The sequence below is a fragment of the Salmo salar genome, chromosome 14 (genome assembly GCF_965601325.2).
Source record: "Salmo salar chromosome 14, fSalSal1, whole genome shotgun sequence".
Classification (NCBI taxonomy): Eukaryota; Metazoa; Chordata; class Actinopteri; order Salmoniformes; family Salmonidae; genus Salmo; species Salmo salar.
Genome location: NC_138304.1, coordinates 4,940,210 through 4,965,605, shown reverse-complemented (window position 1 = coordinate 4,965,605; position 25,396 = coordinate 4,940,210). Strand labels below are relative to the sequence as shown.

Genomic DNA, 25,396 nt, shown 5'->3' with positions numbered 1-25,396 from the left:
TCCTGGCGTCGTGAGGGAGCTTGTTCCACCATTGGGGTGCCAGAGCAGCGAACAGTTTTGACTGGGCTGAGCGGGAACTGTGCTTCCTCAGAGGAAGGGGGGCCAGCAGGCCAGTGGTGGATGAACGCAGTGCCCTTGTTTGGGTGTAGGGCCTGATCAGAGCCTGAAGGTATGGAGGTGCCGTTCCCTTCACAGCTCCGTAGGCAATCACCATGGTCTTGTAGCGGATGCGATCTTCAACTGGAAGCCAGTGGAGAGAGCGGAGGAGCGGGGTGACGTGAGAGAACTTGGGAAGGTTGAAGGCACTGTATGTTAATTCATCTCACTCACATCTGTTGCAGGAAGAACATCATGTATTTAGCATCCACCTTTTCATTTATCCCCTTCATCACTGTGTAAACAAAAAACAAATTAAAATGTAATTCTCTCCCGAGTCCTCTGTGCCGATGGTTTTCTCTATCACAGGGATACAATCACTGTGATGGAGTTGAATCTATTGGCACTAATATCACCCCATAAAGCGGCTCGACAGCATACATGAAGACAAACCCTTTGGGAGTCTGTGGAAACAGGGACACTGAGTGTGTGATTCTGAACATGAGACAAAAACAGAAACATTCATTGAATATGTATGTACGCTATTGCAAGCTAAATGCACTACTGTGCCTTTGCATAATGCAGGTACTGCTTTTGAGGGACATTTCACTCTTAAATAAAGTTTGTCAGATGTTTTCAGATCTCAAAAGTAGACAAATTTTGCGATATGTCAACATTCCAGACTATCTGTTGTGTAGACGCAGCAACTGTATATGCCTCAATCCCAAATTAATGGAAAAGATTAGCGCCGTCTAACTTCCTGGTTTATTTATATTTTCTATTCATTTGTGGTGGAGGCATATGGCTGGATCTACATAACCGATGTCATGGGATGTGGTTTCATCTTGACATTAGACTACTTTAGAGTTCTAATAATGTCTAAAACTTTCATTTGAAAGAGTCTCTTTCAAATGTCCCTTTAAATGTAGATAGACTGTATATTACACCATATGACTCTGATTTAACTACCTGTTCTCATCTTGTTCAGCATCTGGCTAACTGAAATGTTTCTCTGTGTCTCTCTTTTAGAACTGTGATGCCTTATGGGAGGACTTCCATCAGAAGCTGGTTGATTCATCACTTATCACACTGGACACGTACCTGCAACAGTTCCCCGACCTCAAGGTACAGTGTACTGCATAAAAACAGCTTAGCCTTGGCTCTGTCGTCATAGAAACGAATAGCAGTCCTTGGCTACACGAGTTGACTCTTGCCTTTAACCAACTCAATAAAATTGATAAATGTTGAAACACTAGCTATGTTTTTGTCATTTATTTATCCAATATTGTTTATAGTACAGTATTATTTGTAATAAATTAGCTATTTGGTGAGAAGTTTGACTAGGTTAATCTCTTCTGGCATATTCGTAATATGCTCACGGTCTCAAAGACTTGGAGAGCTTTCAGGCTTTTGTCTCTGTGGCTCAGTGTGCATCCCAAATGGCACCCTATTCCCTATGTAGCGCACTACTTTTGACCAGGGCCCAATGAGCTGTGGTCAGAAGTAGTGCACTATAAAGGGAATAGGGTGCCATTTGGGACGCAGCCTCCGAAAGGTTGACACCTTTATGCTTGGAACTTTTGCTTAGGGGAAGGACTTTGTGTACTACTGTATTGTATTAAAGGCTGGTGTGTGTGGTAATTATTCACCATCAGATCCGTGTGGCGAAAAGAAGCAGAAAGCTAATTGACTACGATAGTGCACGGCACCATCTCGAGACCATTCAGGCGGTGGTCAATAGAAGTGATCGGAAGGTCTCCAAGGTAAGTCCTATGCAGTAATACAACAATGTGCTATTCTGTTCGCCTTTACCATTGTAGTGAAGAATGATTGAGAAACACAACCCTTTTACTAAAACGAAAATACCTCATATGCTATAATAGTTCACCTTTCCAATAGTTTTGTGACGTAAACCCAACAAACAGACCAGAGCCGTTTAACAACAACCTAGTCTCCAACCATAATTGAAAGTGGGTGTTCATTAACATACTGTACGTCATGTTATGTCATTCTTATAGCAGTCTTCTAAGAGCATCATGACAGTACACTACAAGTAAAGTACTGTGTATCAAGTGTAAAAGAGGATCCTTGTGCAAAGCAGTTCATCTTCAAGGTGCTGGTTATGGCAGGAAAGAGATGTTAATATTTCCCCCCTCGTTATGTATTTCTCTCTTCAGGCAGAGGATGAGTTGAAAAAAGCCCAGAAGGTGTTTGATGAGCTCAATGTTGATCTACAGGACGAGCTACCAACTCTCTGGGACAGGTAAACTAAAATCCACACCTGAGTCACATTCACTAGACGCCAAACAGAAGGAAATGGGCCAACATGGAGAGGGGCCTACCTGATTTGTCCAATAAGAAACGCTTGTTTTTGTTTTCCGTTGCAAAATGTTTTGGTACGGTGTGCATTAATTAATACAACCCTAATAAAACGTTCATAGATAAACCAACGTTGTGGTCTTTACGCTGTAGCTCCTCTTCCCATGGTCAATTACAAATCAAAACGAATGGTTTCGGGTACTGTCAAAAAATATATATATATACTACAGTATTATTATGCAGTATTTTTTTATTTATTGTTATTGCTATACTCTAGGCGCTTTAACATATAAATCCTTTAAAGTCGTGAATGAAAATGTGTTACTCATTTTAGATCCATCCCAAATGGAACCCTATTTAAAAAATATATATATATTTCACCTTTATTTAACCAGGTAGGCTAGTTGAGAACAAGTTCTCATTTGCAACTGCGACCTGACCAAGATAAAGCATAGCAGTTAGACACATACAACACATAGTTACACATGGAATGAACAAAACATACAGTCAATAATACAGAAGAAAAAAAAGAAAACAAAAAGTCTATATACAGTGAGTGCAAATTAGGTAAAATAAGGGAATTAAGGCAATAAATAGGCCATGGTGGCAAAGTAATTACAGTATGGCAATTAAACACTGGAATGGTAGATGTGCAAAAGATGGAATGTGCAAGTAGAGATACTGGGGTGCAAAAGGAGCAGAATGAATAAATAAATAAATAAATACAGTATGGGGATGAGGTAGATAGATGGGCTGTATACAGATGGGCTATGTACAGGTGCAGTGATCTGTGAGCTGCTCTGACAGCTGGAGCTTAAAGCTAGTGAGGGAGATGGGAATCTCCAGCTTCAGAGATTTTTGCAGTTCATTCCAGTCATTGGCAGCAGAGAACTGGAAGGAGAGATGGCCAAAGGAGGAATTGGCTTTGGGGGTGACCAGAGAGATATACCTGCTGGAGCGCGTGCTACGAGTGGGTGCTGCTATGGTGACCAGCGAGCTGAGATAAGGCGGGGCTTTACCTAGCAGAGACTTGTAGATAACCTGTAGCCAGTGGGTTTGGCGACGAGTATAAAGCGAGGGCCAATAGACTGCATCCAGTTTGTTGAGTAGAGTGTTGGAGGCTATTTTATAGATGACATCGCCGAAGTCGAGGTTCGGTCGGATGGTCAGTGTGTAGTGCACTACAGTGTGTAGTGCACTATTCAGTGTGTAGTGCACTACATGTGGGTCCTGGTCAAAGTAGTGCACTAAATAGGGAATATGGTGCCTTTTGGGACGCAACCCAAGATTTCCTCCATAGTTCTTAGGTGACTCACAGTCGAGATGTGACTCTAGATGCCTTTATTTCTCTCTGTCAGTCTCTACTGATCTTTTGATAAAGTCAAGTGTATATCCATGAGTCATCAAGTCTCCATAGATATGCCTAGACCAGGAGATTGTTCCCAGAAATAGCACTAGTTTAAAACTGTTGATATGATCATTATTGTAGCCAAGGTATTAGCTTGTGTCTGTGTTTGTCTGTCTATCGTACGTTCATTTAGAAAAGTATATTATACTGATTTACTTTTCCTATATGTGTGAATGACAGTCCCGATGTACAGAATAATGTACATTTAATAATGAAATATGAATGGAAACTATGAATTGTGGCCTTACAGCTATAGAAAGCCCTAAATGTGAGTATTTCCTAGATGGAGAGATTCAGTCTCAGCATCACCATTAGGATGAAAAATAGAATTCAACACAGCATAATCATTGTATTATGGTGCATTCAGACTTAGGGGATTGCCTGAAAATGGGCTGACAGAATCACAATAATAAAATCAGATTTATTTTCAGTCGATCTCTGTTTCTGTCAGATAGTGGGACATGCAGTTAAACTAGTGGTGAGATAAGGTGTTAGGGAATTGTATCTGTTCTGGGGGAGAGATAATGTCCATTTTGTTTTGTGTGTGTGTGTGTGTGTGTGCAGGTGTCCTCAAATGTTCATATAACATGTTGTTTTTCCTCCTTATCAATGAGGTAGCCAGTCTCACACAGAAGGCTAAGCAGAATAGCCTTGTGAGTAGGGAAACGCCTAACCAGATGGTGACTAGCTAGGTTGCCAAATGGAGCCAACTGCTATTGTGCAATGAATTGGACTGTTAATATAACTGTCTATTTAACAAAAGAGACCTGTCTTCCAAAATCTCTCTAGAAGTTAAGAGGCCATATCCAAATTTAAGACAGGCCAATAAAAATAACTACATGTGTAGTGGATCTGGTGTAGCGGTTTAAGCTCCCGATTCCGGACCACATATGCTCCCTGTACACAGAGGTCCCAGCCCCAGCTCAGCCACATTTCCCGCTGTACTGACAAAAATCCTTAAAAATATATACATTCTAAATATACAAAAGCTGTGGGATTGGATTTCCTTAAGTGAAAATCTTTGGGGAAACATTCTAGATCTTTTTGAACGTTGAATGCCTGGAGATTGGAGTAGTGATTAACATCAAGCATTCTGATTTAATTTAGACAATGACTATACAACTGGTTACTATAATCTGTTTGTGCCATTAGGATGGTCACATGCTGCCTCTTATGTAATTGACAGGTTCACATTGTTAGGTGTGACTGTCTTAGCATTATCAAAGCACATACAGTATACTGTACCTTAATCCAGTGCTTTTAGTTGATTCTGATTGTTCTTAAGCTTGTTTGCGTATCTGGACTCTAGATCAAGGATCTCAATGGTTAACAATAAGTTGAAGACCTTAATTGAAATGCAATTACTGTACTGAAGATTACTCACTATTCATGAATGAACTTCATTAAAGTTTCAAATAATTATTTTCCCTCATCAATCTACACAGAATGCCCCATGTTGACAAAGCGAAAACAGTTTTTCTACAACTTGATTTGAGTCCAACTGTGGTAACATCAATTAACTGGACATGATTTGGAAAGTCACACACCTGTCTATAAAAGGTCCCAGGTTTGAAAGTGCATGTCAGAGCAAAAACCAAGCCATGAGGTCGAAGGAATTGTCTGTAGAGCTCTGAGACAGGATTGTGTCGAGGCATAGGTCTGGGGAAGGATGCCAAAAAATGTCTGCAGCATTGAAGGTCCCCAAGAACACAGTGGCCTCCATCATTCTTAAATAGAGGAACTTTAGAACCACCAAGACTCTTCCTAGAGCTGGACGCCTCTGCCAAACTGAGCAATCCAACCTGACAGAGGTTGAGAGGATCTGCAGAGAATAATGAAACTCCCCAAATACAGGTGTGCCAAGCTTAGAGCTATAATCGCTGCCAAAGGTGCTTCAACAAAGTACTAAGTAAAGGGTCTGAATACTGTGATATTTCATGTATTTTTATTTTAGAAATTGGCAAAAAATTCTACAGTCCTGTTTTTACTTTGTCATTATGGGGTATTGTGTGTAGAGATAAGGAAAAAAGATATTTAATCAATTTTAGAATAAGGCTGAAATGTAACAAAATGTGGAAAAGGTGAAGGGTTCTGAATACTTTCCGAATGCACTGTAGCAACTAAATGTGCTGTGGGTGTGCGTCACAGTGGCAGACTTACCATTACGCAACTCAGACAATTTCCTAGGGCCTCACATCATCAGGGGGCCTCGTGAACTTGGCATAATTTTATTTAATAATACATACAGTAATAGAAAGAGCTAAGACTCTTTCTATTTCCCCCTACAACGCTTAAAAACTGCGCAGGACACATTAGAAGGGAGTGTGACAAAACCGTTAAGAGGTCTTTCCAATACCTTTTCTGATGCATTTCACACACTTTTGGAAGCAAATAAAAATTGTTACACCTTTCCCATATTCAAGTAATTTTAAATATTTTCTTATTAGCCTTATGAACATAGAAACTTGGTTGCAGTTTGTATCTGTGCTAGAATGGTTAAAAATCAAAAATCTGACCACATTTTATTAGTCACACGTGCCGAATACAGTGAAATGCTTACTTACAAGCCCCTAACCAACAATGCAGTTTAAAAAATATGAATAAGAAATAAACCAGATAGAATGTATGTAGAAATGATAATGGACCTGTCATATTTAAAAAAAAACTGCCTTTCTTCTGGCCCACAAATTGCTTTCAACAACAAAAAAATAGGTTTGTCCCTCCATTGAAATTATGTGGTGATGTAAAGACCTTTTACTAGTGAAGGGCATTTTAATTCTTTTCAGGAAGCCTTTTCATTCTGCTTCGTTCAACTAAAAGAGCCAGTTCCGAACAGCTCTTCTTTCAGTAGCCATGATTTTGTTAAACAGTCATGGGGGCCTACAAATCACAAAGTCCGCCCCTGTGTGTGTTTGTGTGTGTATGTGTGTTGCCATCTTGAGCAGCACCAAGCAGCACACTGGCTGCTCACTGGAGAGGAATGCTTGCAGCCGTGGTTACCTAATCTGTCCAATGAGAGGCATCCTCTCTCTACAATGCCCTCTAGCACTGCTCTGGGTGGAAATTGCAGTGCTTTTATTTTTAGCCCTATCATTACAATGACAGTCATCCTTTTGTTAAAACATCTGCTTCAACAGCTGAGCTACAGTATATGTGTTCAGGATACGTGTCAGAATCAATTCAACCCCTGTATGTGTTTGTGCGTGTGTGTGTGAATGAAGGACCACAGGTATCCTGCCTGCTTCATTGCAAAATGACAAGAGTTGAGCAGTGCTAGAGGGCATTGCAGAGAGAGGATCCTCACAAGGTCAACACAATGTTTGTTGACCTTTTTCTGAAATTGGCACTTATTGCTTATATGTTCAGAAGAAAGATGTGCTAGGAGTTCACCTAAATCGCAGCAACAGATCGCAATTTAAAATACGTATATCTAACATTTTGCGAACTGGTTGGTAAACACTGTATCAATCAGTCAAATGTATTTTGTAAAGCCCTTTTTACAGCAGTTGTCACAAAGTGCTTTACAGATACCCAGCCTCAAATCCCAAAGAGCACAGTGGCCAGGAAACTCCCTAGAAGGCAATAACCATGTACAGTATAGGGACTGTAGTTAAACAGCGTTTTGTATCTCTGACCACCAGTTTGATATGGTTTAATTTTTTTGAAAAGTGTTTGAAAAGTATATTGTTATGGTAACTGTTCATTCGAATGTATGGAATTCTTTAGTCTAACAGCATTAGCCTTACAGCTGAGGCTGTCAATTCATAAATGACTTCCATAATTTAAGAGCTCCTTTAGGGCCTTAATGAAGATGTTTGTTGGTGAAAAAACATCACCATGGTAACAGATGTGTTTTCCCCCTTCCAGCCGAGTTGGTTTTTACGTGAACACATTCAAGAACGTGACGAACCTGGAGGCCAAATTCCATCGGGAAATCTCTGTGGTAAGTAACAAATATAGAAATTCTCAAGGCTATTTGCTTTATGCGGTGGGTGGTGCTTTTGAAGGTTGGGTCTCTTTCTTCTGACATTGCATCAACACAAGGGATAAAGTACAGTTCAGTATGATGATATACCATGAGGTTTACCATGGGTGTCTCTGAATGTTCATCTACAGTATGCTTAGTGTATCCAAACATATATACAGTGGCAAGAAAAAGTATATGAACCCTTTGGAATTACCTGGATTTCTGCATAAATTTGACATAACATTAGATCTGATCTTCGTCTAAGTCACAACAATAGACTAACACAGTGTGCTTAAACTAATAACACACAAATTATTGTCTTTTTCTTGTCTATATTGAATACATAATTTAAACATTCACAGTGTAGGTTGGGAAAAGTACGTGAACCCCTAGGCTAATGACTTCTCCAAAAGCTAATTGGAGTCAGGAGTCAGCTAACCTGGAGTCCAATCAATGAGACGAGATTGGAGATGTTGGTTAGAGCTGCCTTGCCCTATAAAAAACACTCACAAAATTTGATTTTGCTATTCGCAAGAAGCATTGCCTGATGTGTACAAAAAATAAAATATGCATGAAATGAAATGTATGCATTCACTACTGTAAGTCGCTCTGGATAAGAGCGTCTGCTAAATGACTAAAATGTAAATGTGAACCATGCCTCGAACAAAAGAGATCTCAGGAGACCTAAGATTAAGATTTGTTGACTTGCTTTAAGCTGGAAAAGGTTACAAAAGTATCTCTAAAGCCTTGATGTTCATCAGTCCACGGTAAGACAAATTGTCTATAAATGGATAAAGTTCAGCACTGTTGCTACTCTCCCTAGGAGTGGCTGTCCTGCAAAGATGACTGCAAGAGCACACAGCGCAGAATGCTCAATGAGGTTAAGAAGAATCCTAGAGTGTCAGCTAAAGACTTACAGAAATCTCTGGAAGATGCTAACATCTCTGTTGACGAGACATCTCTGTTGACGATACATAAAACACTAAACAAGAATGGTGTTCATGGGAGGACACCATGGAAGAAGCCACTGCTGTCCAAAAAAAACATTGCTGCATGTCTGAAGTTCGCAAAAGAGCACCTGGATGTTCCAAAATATTCTGTGGACAGATGAAACTAAAGTTGTGTTGTTTGGAAGGAACACACAACACTATGTGTGGGGAAAAAAAGGCACAGCACACCAACATCAAAACCTCATCCCAACTGTAAACTAGGGTGGAGGGAGCATCATGGTTTGGGGCTGCTTTGCTGCCTCAAGGCCTGGACAGCTTGCTATCATCAACGGAAAAATGAATTCCCAAGTTTATTAAGACATTTTGCAGGAGAATGTAAGGCTATCTGTCCGCCAATTGAAGCTCAACAGAAGTTAGGTGATGCAACAGGACAACAACCTATTTGACAGATGTAAATCAACAACAGAATGGCTTGAAGAGAAGAAAATACTCCTTCAGGAGTGGCCCAGTCAGTCCTGACCTCAACCCGATTGAGATGCTGTTGCATGACCTCGAGAGTGGTTCACACTAGACATCCCAAGAATATTGTGGAACTGAAACAGTTTTGTAAAGAGGAATCGTCCAAAATTCCTCCTGACTGTTGTGCAGGTCTGATCCGCAACTACGGAAAACGTTTGGTTGAGGTTATTACTGCCAGAGGGTCAACCTGTTATTAAATCCATGGGTTCACATACTTTTTTCCAACCTGCACTGTGAATGTTTACGCGGTGTGATCAATAAATAGATGAAAAATGATTATTGTTTGTCTGTTCTTAGTTTAACCGCTTGACCAACCTCAAGCACCAGACAGTGAAGATGACCAAGTAACTGTAATTCTTGTTTTCCAAAAAAATCATCACCGCTCTTTACTTCTATAGCCTAATTGTGGGCTTACATCATATCACATTAGCCTTGATCATATATATATATATATATTTAAATGTTCTGATATCTTTCCACCATTCACTAAGACATACACCAAATGACCAATTCAACAATTTATTAAAATGGAAATGGACAAAGGAGCATGAAAATTACAGCTCACGATGATGATGATGACTTCATGTGCAATTGAAAATGTCAATACACAAGACGTTTAGATGTGTCTCCTTGAGCAGCATACATTTTTTGTAAAATGTAGAAATATTTACCTAGAAATAAAGGGTTTATATTAAGGTTTTGCTGCACTTAACACTTGTAATTAGAACATTAAAATCCTTTCACTTCAAATATGGGCTGAAAACCTAGCATTATAGCTTCAGATTTGCTCCTCCATTTTTCGTAATAACACCTCTCTATTTCACCTCTCTTCCTGTCAGTGATCAAGAGTGAAACATTATAATTTAGGCCTTCCTCTTTCCTTCAGGAATGCTAGTCAATCATAATTTGTTTGTTTGTGTGTGGGAAATATCAGAGGGAAGGCAAGCCTGTGAACCAGAACTTCTCAGTTCTCTTTTTCTCTGGTTTGCCATTGAAATATTGAATTCTGAACATAGTCATAGAGCTTCAGAATACCAATGTGAATATGTTACTAAGGCAAGTCAGGAGAATGCTATGAGAGTGACAGAAACGGCTAACGCCATTTTCGTTAACCTTTGATAAATCACCTGAAATTAACATGCCAGTACTGTGTTGGACTGAATGTACAACTCTGTGTCCTCTGATGAACACTGGTTCAGGGGTCCACAGCCATATCAAATCAAAGTTTATTTGTCACGTGCGCCGAATACAACAGGTGTAGACCTTACAGTGAAATGCGTACTTACAGGCTCTAACCAATACTGCAAAAAAGGTATTAGGTGAACAATAGGTAAGTAAAGAAATAAAATAACAGTAGCGAGGCTATGAAAGTAGCGAGGCTATAACAGTAGCGAGGCCACATACAGACACAGGTTAGTCAGGCTGATTGAGGTAGTATGTACATGTAGATATGGTTTAAGTGATTATGCATATATGATGAACAGAGAGTAGCAGTAGCGTAAAAGAGGGGTTGGCAGGTGGTGGGTGGGACACAATGCAGATAGCCCGGTTAGCCAATGTGCGGGAGCACTGGTTGGTCGGCCCAATTGAGGTAGTATGTACATGAATGTATAGTTAAAGTGACTGCATATATGATAAACAGAGAGTAGCAGCAGCGTAAAAGAGGGGTTGGGGGGGCACACAATGCAAATAGTCCGGGTAGCCATTTGATTACCTGTTCAGGAGTCTTATGGCTTGGGGGTAAAAACTGTTGAGAAGCCTTTTATACAGGGGTACCGGTACCCCTGTATATAGCCTCGTTATAGGTTATATTTTATTTTGTAAATATTTTCTTAACTCTTATTTTTCTTAACTGCATTGTTGGTTAAGGGCTTTTAAGTAAGCATTTCACGGTAACTTTTTGTGTTCAGTGCATGTGACAAATAAAATGTGATTTGATTTGGCGTGCGTCTGTCCACAAGAGATTAATTTCAAAGATAATTGTGTCTCAAGATGAAGTCCATGTTTTTGATACTGACTTTAGATATTTCATATTTTCCATGTTGTAGTGCACTGGGATGTAAAAGATGCATAAGTGTACTGTTGGAAGGACGTAGCATTTGCCGATTCTGAGTATGAGTCAGAGTCACCGGTTGCTTATACTGTATTATAGGAGTGGTCACTGGGGTCAAGATTTCTAAAGAGATGTAGCCTGGGGTGGACACATACTGTGTCGGCGTGAGTTGGGATACGGCCCACAGCCTTCATTTTTAATACATATGTTTAGCTACACGGATCCGCGAGATCAGGATGGTAGTACAAGACTTAGTAACTGTATGATATCTCTAGAAATGTAGAATAAAAAAATGTAGAGTGGTGTAGTCCAACATTTTTTATTTTATTGAATAGAGACAGTGAGAGAGAGACAGGAAAGTTGGAAGAGAGTTTGTGTCAGAAGGGAGTGGGGCAGGTGGCCTAAGGTGGTCTAGCGGTCTGTGCCGCAGCCTACGGTGTCGACATATGTTTGAATCCGGCACACTGCCCTTTGACACAACCTCTCTCTATCTTTCCCCACTGTCATCCTCTCTCTCTGTTCAATAAAGTCAGAAAATACCTACAAATATGTATGAAAGCTCCCAAGATCAGGATGGTAGTATGAGGCTGACACCATGGCTACACTGGCCATTGTGTGCATGTTTATTTTGTCAATCCCGACCAGACGAGATCCTGACATGCAGGTTAAAATACCAAAACCAACTGTGAACCAACTATATTCATTTGGGGACAGGTCAAAACACCCATAAAACATTCATGGACATTAAAAGCTAGATAGCTGTTGCTAGTAGTTTGTCCTGGGAGATGAACATTAGCTGTTTTCTTGTAGAATTTTGACTCGTTTGTCTTTCAAGCAACCTAGTGTGGCTGTATCTTTGTGAAAACCAGTAAGGAGATGGGATTTTTTTAACCTTTATTTCAACAGGGATGTCATATTGAGACAAAAGTCTCTTTTGCAAATGAGCCCCGCACAACACAAAAACATAAAAATACACAATATACACATTAAGATACAAAACTCTCATTCAAAGGATGACTGAAATAGGCCTGGATCAGACTTCTTGCAAGTGGTTTGAAAATTATCTCTCAGATGCGTGATTTTTGATGGTGTCAAGTCTAGTTTCCTGGATATTACAAAAGGCGTACTGCAGGGGTCAGTACATGGACCTGTTGTCTTTACTATTTATATAAATAATATTGGTCTATCTGATGAAACTTGTAATATCCATCTGTACGCAGATGACACTGTTATGTCTGCAATTGCCCCAAATGTTGACCAGGCTATGTGACTTTGTTGCCTTGGTTGGTTTAAAAGTTGTACTTAATGCGGGCAAGACTAAATATACGTTGTTCTCAGATGAATGACGTATTTATTCATTGGATGGTTCTCCCATTGATTGGGTTCCCACCTACCGTAATTTCCGGACTATTAAGCGCACCTGAATATAAGCCGCACCCACTGAATTAAAAAATATATATATTCTTTTGAACGTAAATAAGCCGCACACGTCTATAAGCCGCAGGTGCCTACCGGTACATTGAAACAAATGAACTTTACACAGGCTTTAACGAAACACGGCTTGTAACAAAAATAAATAGGCTTTAACGAAACACGGCTTGTAAACAAAAAATTAGCAGTAAGCTTTAGTTGTCTTTTTGCACTGAGTCAATTCCTCACGCTGCTGTTTCCAACGTCTTATCATCGACTCATTAAGACCAAGCTCCCGTGCAGCAGCTCTATTTCCTTTTCCAACAGCCAGATCAATCGCCTTCAACTTGAAAGCTGCATCATATGCATTTCTCCGTGTCTTTGCCATGATGAGGGTGACAAAATGATTACCGTAATCAAAATGATGGGAAGTTTGAGAGCGCTCGATTTAATCTAAACAGTAAAGAAAAAAGTTGTTTGACCTTAACCCGTTCGGCAATTTCATTGGTCTAATGAAAGCTTCATGCCGCCAAAAAACTGAGCACGTCACAGAATGTTTTTTGGGAGAATTTTTTTTTGAAAGTGGGTAAAATCCATATATTAGCCGCGTCATTGTTTAAGCCGCGAGGTTCAAAGCGTGGGGAAAAAGTTGCGGCTTATAGTCCGGAATTTACGGTATATACATTTCTGGACATCTGGATTGGCAAGGATTTAATGTTTAAAGAACATGGATGAGCTAGTTAAAAAGCAAAGATTTAATGTTTAAAGAACATGGATGAGCAAGTTAAAAAGCAAAGATTTCATGTTTAAAGAACATGGATGAGCTAGTTAAAAAGCAAAGATTTAATGTTTAAAGAACATGGATGAGCTAGTTAAAAAGCAAAGATTTAAAGTGGGCTTCTTTTTTCGAAAAAGATCTTGCCTCTCCCTAAGTAGCAGGAAGCAGATTGTAGAGTTTACTTTCCTGACAGTTCTTGACTATGGTGACACCATTTACAAGATTGCAGCAGCCACTACTGTTAAACATTTGGATGCCATCTACCATAGCGCCCTTTGCTTTATCACTTCATCCTGTATCCAAAGGTTGGCTGGTCCTCATTAAAGTCCCGTAGATCACTTCATTATTCCCTTTTTGTTTACAAAGCTCTACTACACAAGCTTCCAACTTTCCTAACTTAATTGCTAACGTATAAAAGAATGAGCTACCGAACCCACTCGCAGGATTGGTTAACTCTTGAGGTCCCTCTGGTCTTGACAAATTTAGGTGAATCCTCCTTTAGTTTTAGTGCCCCCTATTGTTGGAATAACCTACAAAATTCCTTGCATCTTGATTGCCTGGTGCCGCTAGGGCGATTTAAGACTCTGGTGTTGAAGCAATTCATTGAGGATTGCAGTTGTTTTGCTTGATTGTGGTGGTTTATTTGTTAAAATTGTGATATTGAGGTTGTACCTTGTGGTTATTTGTAATGTAAAATTTTTTTTCCCTGTTTATGAGAAAATGTTTGTATCCGGGGCACCATTGGGAATGAGACCTTGGTCTCAATTGGGCTAAGCTGAATAAATAAAAGTTCATAAAAATAATAAATAACAGTGACTACTTCATGCTGATATTTAGTAGTTACTGACTTTTCTTTTGCTGGCTGTTGTTTATGATTGGACTGAATGGGACAGGAAAGGAACTAGGCAACATAGCGGAATTGATGCATTATGATAAAAGAAGTATTTCACTATTGGCAACTGGCCCCCCCTTATATAAATTATATTGATATGGTATGGCGATACGTGCGAGGCCCATGCTAACGTGTAATGAAAGGAGGTGGATTTTCTAACTTTAACACTTTTATCACTTCAACATTTGTCTCTCTCTTTCCTCTATCTCTCTCTTCTGGCTGTTGTAGCTCTGTAAGCAGCTGTATGAAGTGATGACCAAGCTGGGAGAGCAACACTCCGACAAAATGTTCACCATACAGGGAGCGCCCAGGTGAGCAGTTTCTATTTGTCAGCTTTAATATTGGAGATAGATTATGTGTTCTATCAATGTAATTGTCTGCATCATTTCCAAACTCCCACATATTTTTTTCTCTTTAAAAAAAATATATATTTTCCTTCTTTATTATTTTCCCCTAACCCTACCACCCCTCCCCTAATTGGAGTAAACTAATGGACAACAACACTTAGGCTTCTACTTCCAGCTTATTACCTTATTACTAGAGCCAAGGGCTGTTGTAGTGCATGTGGGATCAAATTATATCAAAAAGGGTAAATCGGAGCTAATGAAACAGGATTTTATTGAGCTGTTTAACACCCTAAAAGGCTCTGAAAAGCAGCCGATTATCTCTGGTCCCATGCCGTCGCTGGGTCACGGCTGTGAAAGGTTCAACGGGCTCTTAGCACTTCATATCTGGCTTAAAGACTAGTGCCACTCTGTTGGCATAACTTTTATTGACAATTTCAACACTTTTTGGAAACAAAAGATGCTCTACAGCAGGTATTCCCAAACTGGAGAACGGGGTACGCGCAACGCCGTCGGGGTATGCCAAATAAAAATGTGATTCACATGAAAAAAAAAATATTTACACTACCGTTCAAAGGTTTGGGGTCACTTAGAACTGTCCTTGTTTTTGACATTTTTGAATTGATCAGGACTACAATGTACATTTACATTTCAGTCATTTAGCAGACGCTCTTATCCAGAGCGACTTACAATAGTGAATACATACATTTCATACGTTTCATTTTCATTTCATGCATTTTTATTTATTTTTTTTTTTTTTTTTTTTGTACTGGCCCCCCGTGGGAATCAAACCCACAACCCTGGCGTTGCACACACCGTACTGGCGTTGCAAACACCACGCTCTACCAACTGAGCCACAGGGAAGCAATGTAGACATTGTTAATGTTGTAAATTACTATTGTAGCTGGAAACAGCTGATTTCTTTTATGGAATATCTACATAGGCGTACAGAGGCCCATTATCAGCAACCATCACTCCTGTGTTCCAATGGCATGTTGTGTTAGCTAATCCTAGTTGATCATTTTAAAAGGCTAATTGATCATTACAAAATCCTTTTTCAATTACGTTAGCACAGCTGAAAACTATTGTTCTGATTAAAGAAGCAATAAAACTGGCCTTCTTTAGACTAGTTGAGTATCTGGAACATCAGCGTTTGTGGGTTCGATTACAGGCTCAAAATGGCCAGAAACAAAGACCTTTCTTATGAAACTCGTCAGTCTATTCTTTTTCTGAGAAACGAAAGATATTCCATGCGAGAAATTGCCAAGAAACTGAAGATCTCGTACAACGCTGTGTACTACTCCCTTCACAGAACAGCACAAACTGGTGCTAACCAGAATAGAAAGAGGAGTGGGAGGCCCCGGTGCACAACTGAGCAAGAGGACAAGTACATTAGAGTGTCTAGTTTGAGAAACAGATGCCTCATAAGTCCTAAACTGGCAGCTTCATTAAATAGTACCCCCAAAACACCAGTCTCAACGTCAACAGTGAAGAGGCGACTCCAGGATGCTAGCCTTCTAGGCGGAGTTCCTCTGTTCAGTTTCTGTGTTCTTTTGCCCATCTTAATCTTTTCTTTTAACTTGGCAAGTCAGTATTTACAATGACGGCCTACACCTGTCAAACCCGGACGACTCTGGGCCAATTGTGTGCCGCCCTATGGGACTCCCACTCATGTCCGGTAGTGATACAGCCTGGATTCGAACCAGGGTGTCTGTAGTGACGCCTCTAGCACTGAAAGGCAGTACCTTAGACCGCTGCACCAATGTAATACATTTTAGAATAAGGCTGAAACGTAACAAAGTGTGGAAAAAGTCAAGGGGTCTGAATACTTTCCAAACGCACTGTAGATGAGCTGGTTAAGAAGCTAAGATTTAAAGTTGGCTTTTTCTACAGAAACAGATCGTGCCTTTCTCTAAGCAAATGGAAGCAAGCAAAAAAGGTTGTCTGGACTAAAGACCCATTGATCTCTACATTACTCCCTACGCCATACTTCATAAACTTCCATCTAACTTTGCTGTTGAAGTATAGTCACCTGAGTTGCCTGATCCATTTACAGGATTGGTTCCTTGAGGTTCCTAGGGTCTGCACCGAGCTAGGTAAATCCGCTTTTAGTTTTAATGCACCGTATTGCTGGAACAAAATTCTAAATACATTTCATCTTGATGTCCTGGTGCCATTCTGGCTATTTTAAAGTATTGATTGGGAACTTATTTGTGGATGAATGTTTTCTGGGTGATTTGTGATGTTTTATTTGTGGTTTTGTATTTTAATGTGTAGATATATTTATTTTGTGTATAATGTGTATTTTTATATTGTATTATAAAAGGCACATTTGGAAAAGAGACCGAGTTCTCAATAATAATGTCTTCCCTGTCAAAATAAAGATAAAATAAAAAATATATAAGGAAATCAGTAAATTGAAATACATTAATTAGGCCCTAATCTATGGATTTCACATGACTGGGAGTACAGATATCCATCTGTTGGTCACAGATACTTTAAAAAACAATTAAGGGCATGGATCAGAATATCTGGTGTGACCACCATTTGCTTCATGCAGCGCGACACATCTCCTTTGCATAGATTTGATCAGGCTGTTAATTGTGGCCTGTGGAATGTTGTCCCACTCCTCTTCAATGGCTGTGCGAAGTTGATGAATATTGGCGAGAACTGGAACACGCTGTCGTACACGTCAATCCAGAGCATCCCAAACATTCTCTGGTTCAGATGTGCCCTTGAGCAAGGCACTTAACCCTAATTTGCTCCCGGAGTGCCGTACTACTATGGCTGACCCTGTAAAACAACACATTTCAATGCACCTATCCGGTGTATGTGACAATATAAACATCTTTATTTGCCATTCTGTCCAGGTCTCTCTTAAAAAATAGATGTTTAATCTCAATGAGACTAACCTGGTAATATAAAGGTAAAATATTTCTTTATTTTAAACCTCTTTTACAAACCTATTAGCATTAGCTAATTTGTTAACATTGATCTTGTGTTGATTCCCAGGGGTCACAATTAGAAGGTCCACACCCAATTCCAGTAGTCTATGGCTAATGTATTCTATTTAACCTCATTCCATTATGTTGCTTGATACAAATTGCAACCCAACATCCAAAGGATTATGTGCACAGGGAATGTTTCTCACATGTGCAACATTTAAATGTATTTTAATTTAAACTTTTCAAATGAACTAAATAGCTGTCTATCTGTGGACAGCGAGTTAGAGTATAATTACTTAAATAGCATATCATATCCCAGTTTAATCCCAGCATTTGCACCCTCACCATTGTGAACCTTTCACGTTTCTTTTAAATGACAATAATAGTTTTTCCCCCTCACACCACACGTATAGACAAGCCATATTCCTTGAGTTAGCCTTTCTCCTGTTGGCGCGTGTGTTAATGAGTTATTAATGTTTATGTTTAATCCTCTTTACCTCAGTGATTCAGGACCTCTGCGACTCTCTCGGGCCCCCTCGCCACCGGACAGCGACAGTGACGAGAGCCCAGTGGACATTCCTAACCACATGCTGGCGCCTGCCTCTCCCGGCCCGCCCCGGCCCAAATCTCCTTCAGGCCAGGTATGCCTTACCCCAATACACTCATATTAACAGCCACAGGAACTCATACTTCAGTCCCGGATGCAGGTATTTGTTCCACCTTAGCACTAGCACACCTGGTTCAGCTAATCAAAGCCTTTATGATTGGCTGATTAGTTGAATCGTGTGTTTTCCATTGGCTAGATCAACAAAGTCCACCCCTGTTGGTAACATGCTCTAACCAAACGCATGTAGCGCCAGACCAAAGTATTTCAGTATACTGTGTGACGCTCTAGTCTACTCAGTTGTACACTATCCATGTACAATTACACCACCGCGAGTGTTCCTTTGACGTATGCTAACCAAACACCTGTTCAGTAGTTTATATTCATTTCCAGCTAATTCTGGTTCAACAAGAGATAATAAAATTTGAAGTCAAACTAATCAATGATAGCCTGTTTATTTGAGAATCAGATTTTTTTTTAACCCACTGTAGTTGTAGAGGCAGTTTGAGATCATATTGACTTGTTATGGCTCTATTTTTTTCCCTCGCACTTTGTATGTATTGTTATAATGGTGAGTAATAATGTCTCATGTGGTGTCACATTCATTTTTAAACACCATGGTTTAACTATACTAAGAGTAGTGTTATATTTAGGTTGCGATGTGTTGATAGTTATGAAGGTACTGTGTGTGTGTGTGTGTGTGTGTGTGTGTGTGTGTGTGTTCGTGTGTGTTCGTGCGAAGAGGAGTGTCTTAATAAACCAAAACACACTACCCCACACAAATCTCCCTATAGGAACCCAAAACCAAGAGTTTTGTTTCCCAAATGCCAGACTTAAATGCACTTGTTGTCTTGGATGCCAACAATATTGTTGTTCTTGGATGCCAACATGGAGAACAGTGCCTTCAGAAAGTGTTCAGACCCCTTGTCTTTTTCCACATTTTGTTACATTACAGCACTATTCTAAAATGGATTTTCAAAAAATAATCCTGAGCAATCATACAGAAATGTCTTCCTATTTGTTAAGTATTAATTGCTAACTATTAATATCAAACAAACCAGGTAAATACGTAATTTTTCTGTCACAAATCGCTGCCAAAGGTGCTTCGAGGAAGTACTGAGTAAAGGGTCTGAATACTTATGTAAATGTGATATTTCCGGGGTTTTTTATTTTATAAATTAGCTAACATTTCTAAAAACCTGTTTTCGCTTTTCATTATGGGGTATTGTGTGTAGATTGATGAGGATTTTTAAAAAAAATCAGTTTTAGAATAAGGTGTAACGTAACAAAATGTGGAAAAAGTCAAGGGGTCTAAACACTTTCCGAAGGCCCTGTATAGACTGCAGAACTCTCTGTGCATCTACGGTTCTACGATACATACACCACCACCAGACTAACATTTCTTTTGCACAGTTGTACCAACAATTTTTTGTGCTTTTGATGTATAGTTTCTGTTTTCCACACCTGACTACTTTTGAATATTAATTTAAACACATTTTAACTCTACAAGGACCAATCCAATCAAACATTGCCTGTATTTCCTGAATCAAATTTGAACACAGCACAGTTTTTTTGGTAACGATTTTAGTTGTCTTCTCATGTTCACCTGTCCTTGGCTTTGTCTCTTTCCCTGCACATTGCATGTGATGTGCCATGGTAAGTTAGCACGTCACATTCAGTATGTAGATCCCTGATTAGTATGAGTAGTAGACATGTTTAGCATTAGCATGTTTACCTATCAGTGTTTCCTAAGGCATTCAGAGGTACTACTACACTACAGTATCTACTTCATGGTTATCTAACCATTGTTCATATTCTGATTAAAACAAACCAGAATGTATACAGTTTACTTACTACAGTCAATTATATTTCATATATTCACATGATAAAATGGATATGTTCTGTGAGCCCATTTTATTTGTAATGCCATGGAAATTCCCTGAGCAATAGATAATGTGGGAAGATTTCCTTTACTGCTATTGCCTTGGCAACCAAATTCACCATTAACCTCTTTAAGTACTCATGCAAGTCATACATATATATCTGTAAAACATCTTCCAAAGAGCAAGTTGTATAAGGTTCAGTGGTTATAAACAAATCTTATCACTTTCCTATGATTTTCTAGATTGCCATAGTATAGTCACATGTTGAATACATGTACAGCACAGTCAATTATGATGTGAGATACAGGTGAATCAGTGAATTGCAGTATGTCTGACATGGAGTGGCATTAACAACCCCAAGAATGTATACACCACGGAACTAGAATAGAACACTTAGAATAGAATAGAACACCTGGAATAGAACACTTTTAGAACACTTCGTAGGATATCTATGGTACCCACACCAAAACTGTAATGCTTCTGGCACCCTTCTCCACCTCCCCAGTTCAAAAAGGGACCGCCAGTGCCCCCGCCACCCAAGACCCCGACCAAGGAGCTGCACCAGGAGCAGATAATCGACCTGTTTGGGGGCCAGTTCTTACCCGCGGCTACGCCCTCGCAGGTCAGTCCCATCCCGGGTCCTATTTGACCATTTTAACAAGGGATTCTTATGCCCTCCTTTCCTTGGACATGCATTGACATGATTGTATTCGTGAAAGCTATGTAGTGGAACTATCTGTCTAGATGTCCCTAGAGAGAGCGTTTTCATTACAATCCAGGGCCCGGTTTCCTGATAGCGATAGAACTTAGCCTTACGAGTGGTTTAACGATGCATCTTTCCTGCAACGGCCAAAGATGTAACATGCGTTTCCCAAAACACCACACAGAGAGAAGGTTCGCTAAGTGCGTTATTGACGTATGTGTCCATACTGATGGGATCGAAAGAAAGGCAGCGCTGCTCTCGGATCAGCTTTCTCCATTCAAATCTTACCTTAATATTTGAATTATTTCACAATACTGATGACGGATCAGCTCCTAGAGAGGAATTATCACCTATGGCTGCAAATATTGAGACGGCTTATTCTAATGCTTACCCTATAATAATGCACTAAATAACAGATTTGGCACATCATTGCGCACCTGTTAGACTACATAACATGAAATGTATTCAGGCAAAAATTATAGACAGTAGCCAAAACAGCAAAATATAACTCAATTGAATGAACATGTAATAGATTATTTCAATATCATTTACATATGTAGGCCTATGTAGCCTCTACTGGAGGTAGGCTAAGTATCTTTTAATGCAGTCATCTCGTTTTTTATTACATTTGTATTATTATTATTCTATATTTATTCAGGGAAAACCCATTGAGAACAGGGTCTCATTCCCAAGGGTGCCCTGATCACAACCAATACAATGTAAAACCAAACAGCAATCAATACAAAATACAACATTTATGGAAACAGTTAGTCCTCAGCTACTAGGTCCTCAATTTAACACCTTAAACTACCCAAGCGGCACCAGAACATCTAATTGTAATGAGTTCTGCAAATTGCTCCAGCAGTGAGGTGCATTAAAACCAAACGTGGAATTGATCTAATTCAGTGGAGACCTGAGGAACCTCAAGAGTTAACCAAACCTGTGAACCGATTTGGTAACTCGTGTTTTTATACTTCAACAACGAAGTTAGGTAGTCGGGAAGCTTGTGTAGTAGAGCTTTGTAAACTGAAAGGGAAAAGTGAAGTGCTCTACGGGACTTTAATGAGGACCAGCCAACCTTTTGATACAGGATGCAGTGCTGAGTATTAAAACTGTCACCTGTGATAAAGCGAAGTGCACTATGGTAGACAGTGTCCAAGGTTTAAGAGTAGTGGCTGCTGCATTCTGGTAAATTGTGTCACCATAGTCAAGAACTGGCAGGCAGTTGAGTGTGCAATCTGCTTCCTGCTGTTAATGGAGAGGCCATATCTATTTCTAAAAAATATTAGCTTTTTAACTAGGGGGAGGGGTCTAAGCTGACATGGAATTGTTTTAAGATGGTCATACCATGGATCACTTTGCTATAGGAATTTACATTTTAGGACCCAATTAGGTATATATTATAAATGTAAAAATATTTGATAAAATATTGTATTTGGCCTTTACTACTATAGACCATATAAATGAATTGAATAACACATTCCACTGACATGGCCTGCTACCAAAGCCTGTGGGCTCTCCTCTTCCGTGGCCAACGTGAGTAAAACATTGAAATGTGTTAACCCTCGCAAGGCAGCCGGCCCAGACAGCATCCCTAGCTGCGTCCTCAGAGCATGCACAGACCAGCTGGCTGGTGTGTTTACGGACATATTCAATCAATCCCTATCCCAGTCTGCTGTACCCACATGCTTCAAGATGGCCACCATTGTTCCTGTCCCCAAGAAAACTAAGGTAACTGAACTAAATGACTATCAACCCGTATCACTCACTTCTGTCATCATGAAGTGCTTCAAGAGACTAGTCAAGGATCATATCACCTCCACCCTACCTGATACTCTAGACCCACTCCAATTTTCTTACCGCACCAATAGGTCCACAGACGACGCAATCACACAGCCCTATCCCATCTGGACAAGAGGAATACCTCTGTAAGAATGCTGTTCATTGACTACAGCTCAGCATTTAACACCATAGACCCTGGGTCTCGACCCCACCCTATGCAATTGGGTCCTGGACTTTCTGACGGGCCGCCCCTAGGTGGTGTAGGTAGGAAACAACATCTCCACTTTGCTGATCCTCAACACTGGGGCCCCACAAGGGTGCGTTCTCAGCCCTCTCCTGTTCTCCCGGTTCACCCATGACTGCATGGCCATGCACTCCTCCAACTCAATCATCAAGTTTGCAGACGACACTACAGTGGTAGGCTTGATTACCAACAACAACGAGATGGCCTACAGGGAGGAGGTGAGGGCCCTCAGAATGTGGTGTCAGGAAAATAACCTCTCACGCAACATCATCAAAACAAATGAGATAATTGTGGACTTCAGGAAACAGCAGAGGGAGCACCTCCCCCATCCACATCGATGGGATAGTAGTGGAGAAGGTGGAAATGTTTAAGTTCCTCTGCGTACACATCACGGACAAACTGAAATGGTCCACCCACACAGACAGCATGGTGAAGAAGGCGCAACAGTGCCTCTTTAACCTCAGGAGGCTGAAGAAATTTGGCTTGTCACCTAAAACGCTCACAAACTTTTACAGATGCACAAGCGAGAGCATCCTGTCGGGCTGAATCACCGCCTGGTACGGCAACTGCTCCGCCCACAACCACAAGGCTCTCCAGAGGTTAGTGAGGTCTGCACAGTGCATCACCGGGGGCAAACTATCTGCCCTCCAGGACACCTACAGCACCCGATGTCACAGGCATATCAAAAAGATCATTAAGGACAACAACCACCCGAGCCACTGCCTGTTCACCCCGCTATCATCCAGAAGGCGAGGTCAGTACAGGTGCATCAAAGCTGGGACAGAGCGACTGAAAAATAGCTTCTAACTCAAGGCCATCAGACTGTTAAACAGCCATCACTAACATAGAGTGGCTGCTGCCAACATACAGACTCAAATCTCTGGCCACTTTAATAGATTTAAAATTAAAATGTTATGGGATGTATTTTCCCCATAGTTTTTCATGGTAGTCCACTCTGGTAGGCCTACATTACAATGAAATAGCCACAGTAGCCTACTTGCTGTTAAAACGGTAACTTAAAGCGCTGGAAGTTGCACAGAATTGATTGCAAAGAAGACTAGCCTGCTCGGAACAGTAAACAAACAAAGGCGGGAGCTGCCCCCCTCTGTGCAAAACGTACCAGAGGATCTGTACTCCACATCAGTGATGGAGAGTGGTAAAGCAACACTCACGGTGTACAGATGTAAAATAAATACGTGTTTGCATCCTCAGCACAATGCATCCCACTGGATCTGGCATGTGAGCTTCATGAGAACCACATGAAAGAAGCTACAGCTGCCAAACAGGCCGCAAAGGCAGCAGGTCCTGCTCTCCCTCTTCTCCAAGCACCACAGTTCCCACTCGGGGAAAAATAAGACACAATGTCAAGTCGGCAGGTGCACACAAAACAAGGCCCATGAAAACTGTGTGCAGTGAAAGTGATTTGTTTGTGGGGCTTGCTCACGCAAAGCCCAAAGCTGTGTGCTGACTGTGGACCCGAAGCATAAAGAGAAGACGCGATTGATTCATGTGTAAAGTAACGGTAGTAAAGGAACAATACAGTATCTGATACAATCAACAAATGTTTCTATATCTTGTCATTAATATACACTGCTCAAAAAAATAAAGGGAACACTTAAACAACACAATGTAACTCCAAGTCAATCATACTTCTGTGAAATCAAACTGTCCACTTAGGAAGCAACACTGATTGACAATAAATTTCACATGCTGTTGTGCAAATGGAATAGACAACAGGTGGAAATTATAGGCAATTAGCAAGACACCCCCAATAAAGGAGTGGTTCTGCAAGTGGGGACCACAGACCACTTCTCAGTTCCTATGCTTCCTGGCTGATGTTTTGGTCACTTTTGAATGCTGGCGGTGCTTTCACTCTAGTGGTAGCATGAGACGGAGTCTACAACCCACACAAGTGGCTCAGGTAGTGCAGCTCATCCAGGATGGCACATCAATGCGAGCTGTGGCAAGAAGGTTTGCTGTGTCTGTCAGCGTAGTGTCCAGAGCATGGAGGCGCTACCAGGAGACAGGCCAGTACATCAGGAGACGTGGAGGAGGCCGTAGGAGGGCAACAACCCAGCAGCAGGACCGCTACCTCCGCCTTTGTGCAAGGAGGAGCAGGAGAAGCACTGCCAGAGCCCTGCAAAATGACCTCCAGCAGGCCACAAATGTGCATGTGTCTGCTCAAACGGTCAGAAACAGACTCCATGAGGGTGGTATGAGGGCCCGACGTCCACAGGTGGGGGTTGTGCTTACAGCCCAACACCGTGCAGGACGTTTGGCATTTGCCAGAGAACACCAAGACTGGCAAATTCGCCACTGGCGCCCTGTGCTCTTCACAGATGAAAGCAGGTTCACACTGAGCACGTGACAGACGTGACAGAGTCTGGAGATGCCGTGGAGAACGTTCTGCTGCCTGCAACATCCTCCAGCATGACCGGTTTGGCGGTGGGTCAGTCATGGTGTGGGGTGGCATTTCTTTGGGGGGCCGCACAGCCCTCC

General features: G+C 40.8%; 1 protein-coding gene across 6 annotated transcripts in view; it reads left to right on the top strand.

The window, feature by feature from the left end:
* amph (amphiphysin) overlaps positions 1-25,396 on the top strand; it is a 134,062-nt gene that overhangs the window by 75,547 nt on the left and 33,119 nt on the right. For 5 of the 6 annotated variants that reach the window (XM_014139127.3, XM_045693800.2, XM_014139128.3 and 2 more), the window contains exons 5-11: positions 1,126-1,221; positions 1,752-1,859; positions 2,274-2,359; positions 7,691-7,766; positions 14,621-14,703; positions 18,184-18,322; positions 20,674-20,790. In XM_014139127.3, coding sequence (XP_013994602.1) covers positions 1,126-1,221; positions 1,752-1,859; positions 2,274-2,359; positions 7,691-7,766; positions 14,621-14,703; positions 18,184-18,322; positions 20,674-20,790 — 705 coding nt within the window. The remainder of the gene's footprint in view (positions 1-1,125; positions 1,222-1,751; positions 1,860-2,273; positions 2,360-7,690; positions 7,767-14,620; positions 14,704-18,183; positions 18,323-20,673; positions 20,791-25,396) is intronic. The other variant, XM_082960692.1, reaches the window with a different exon arrangement.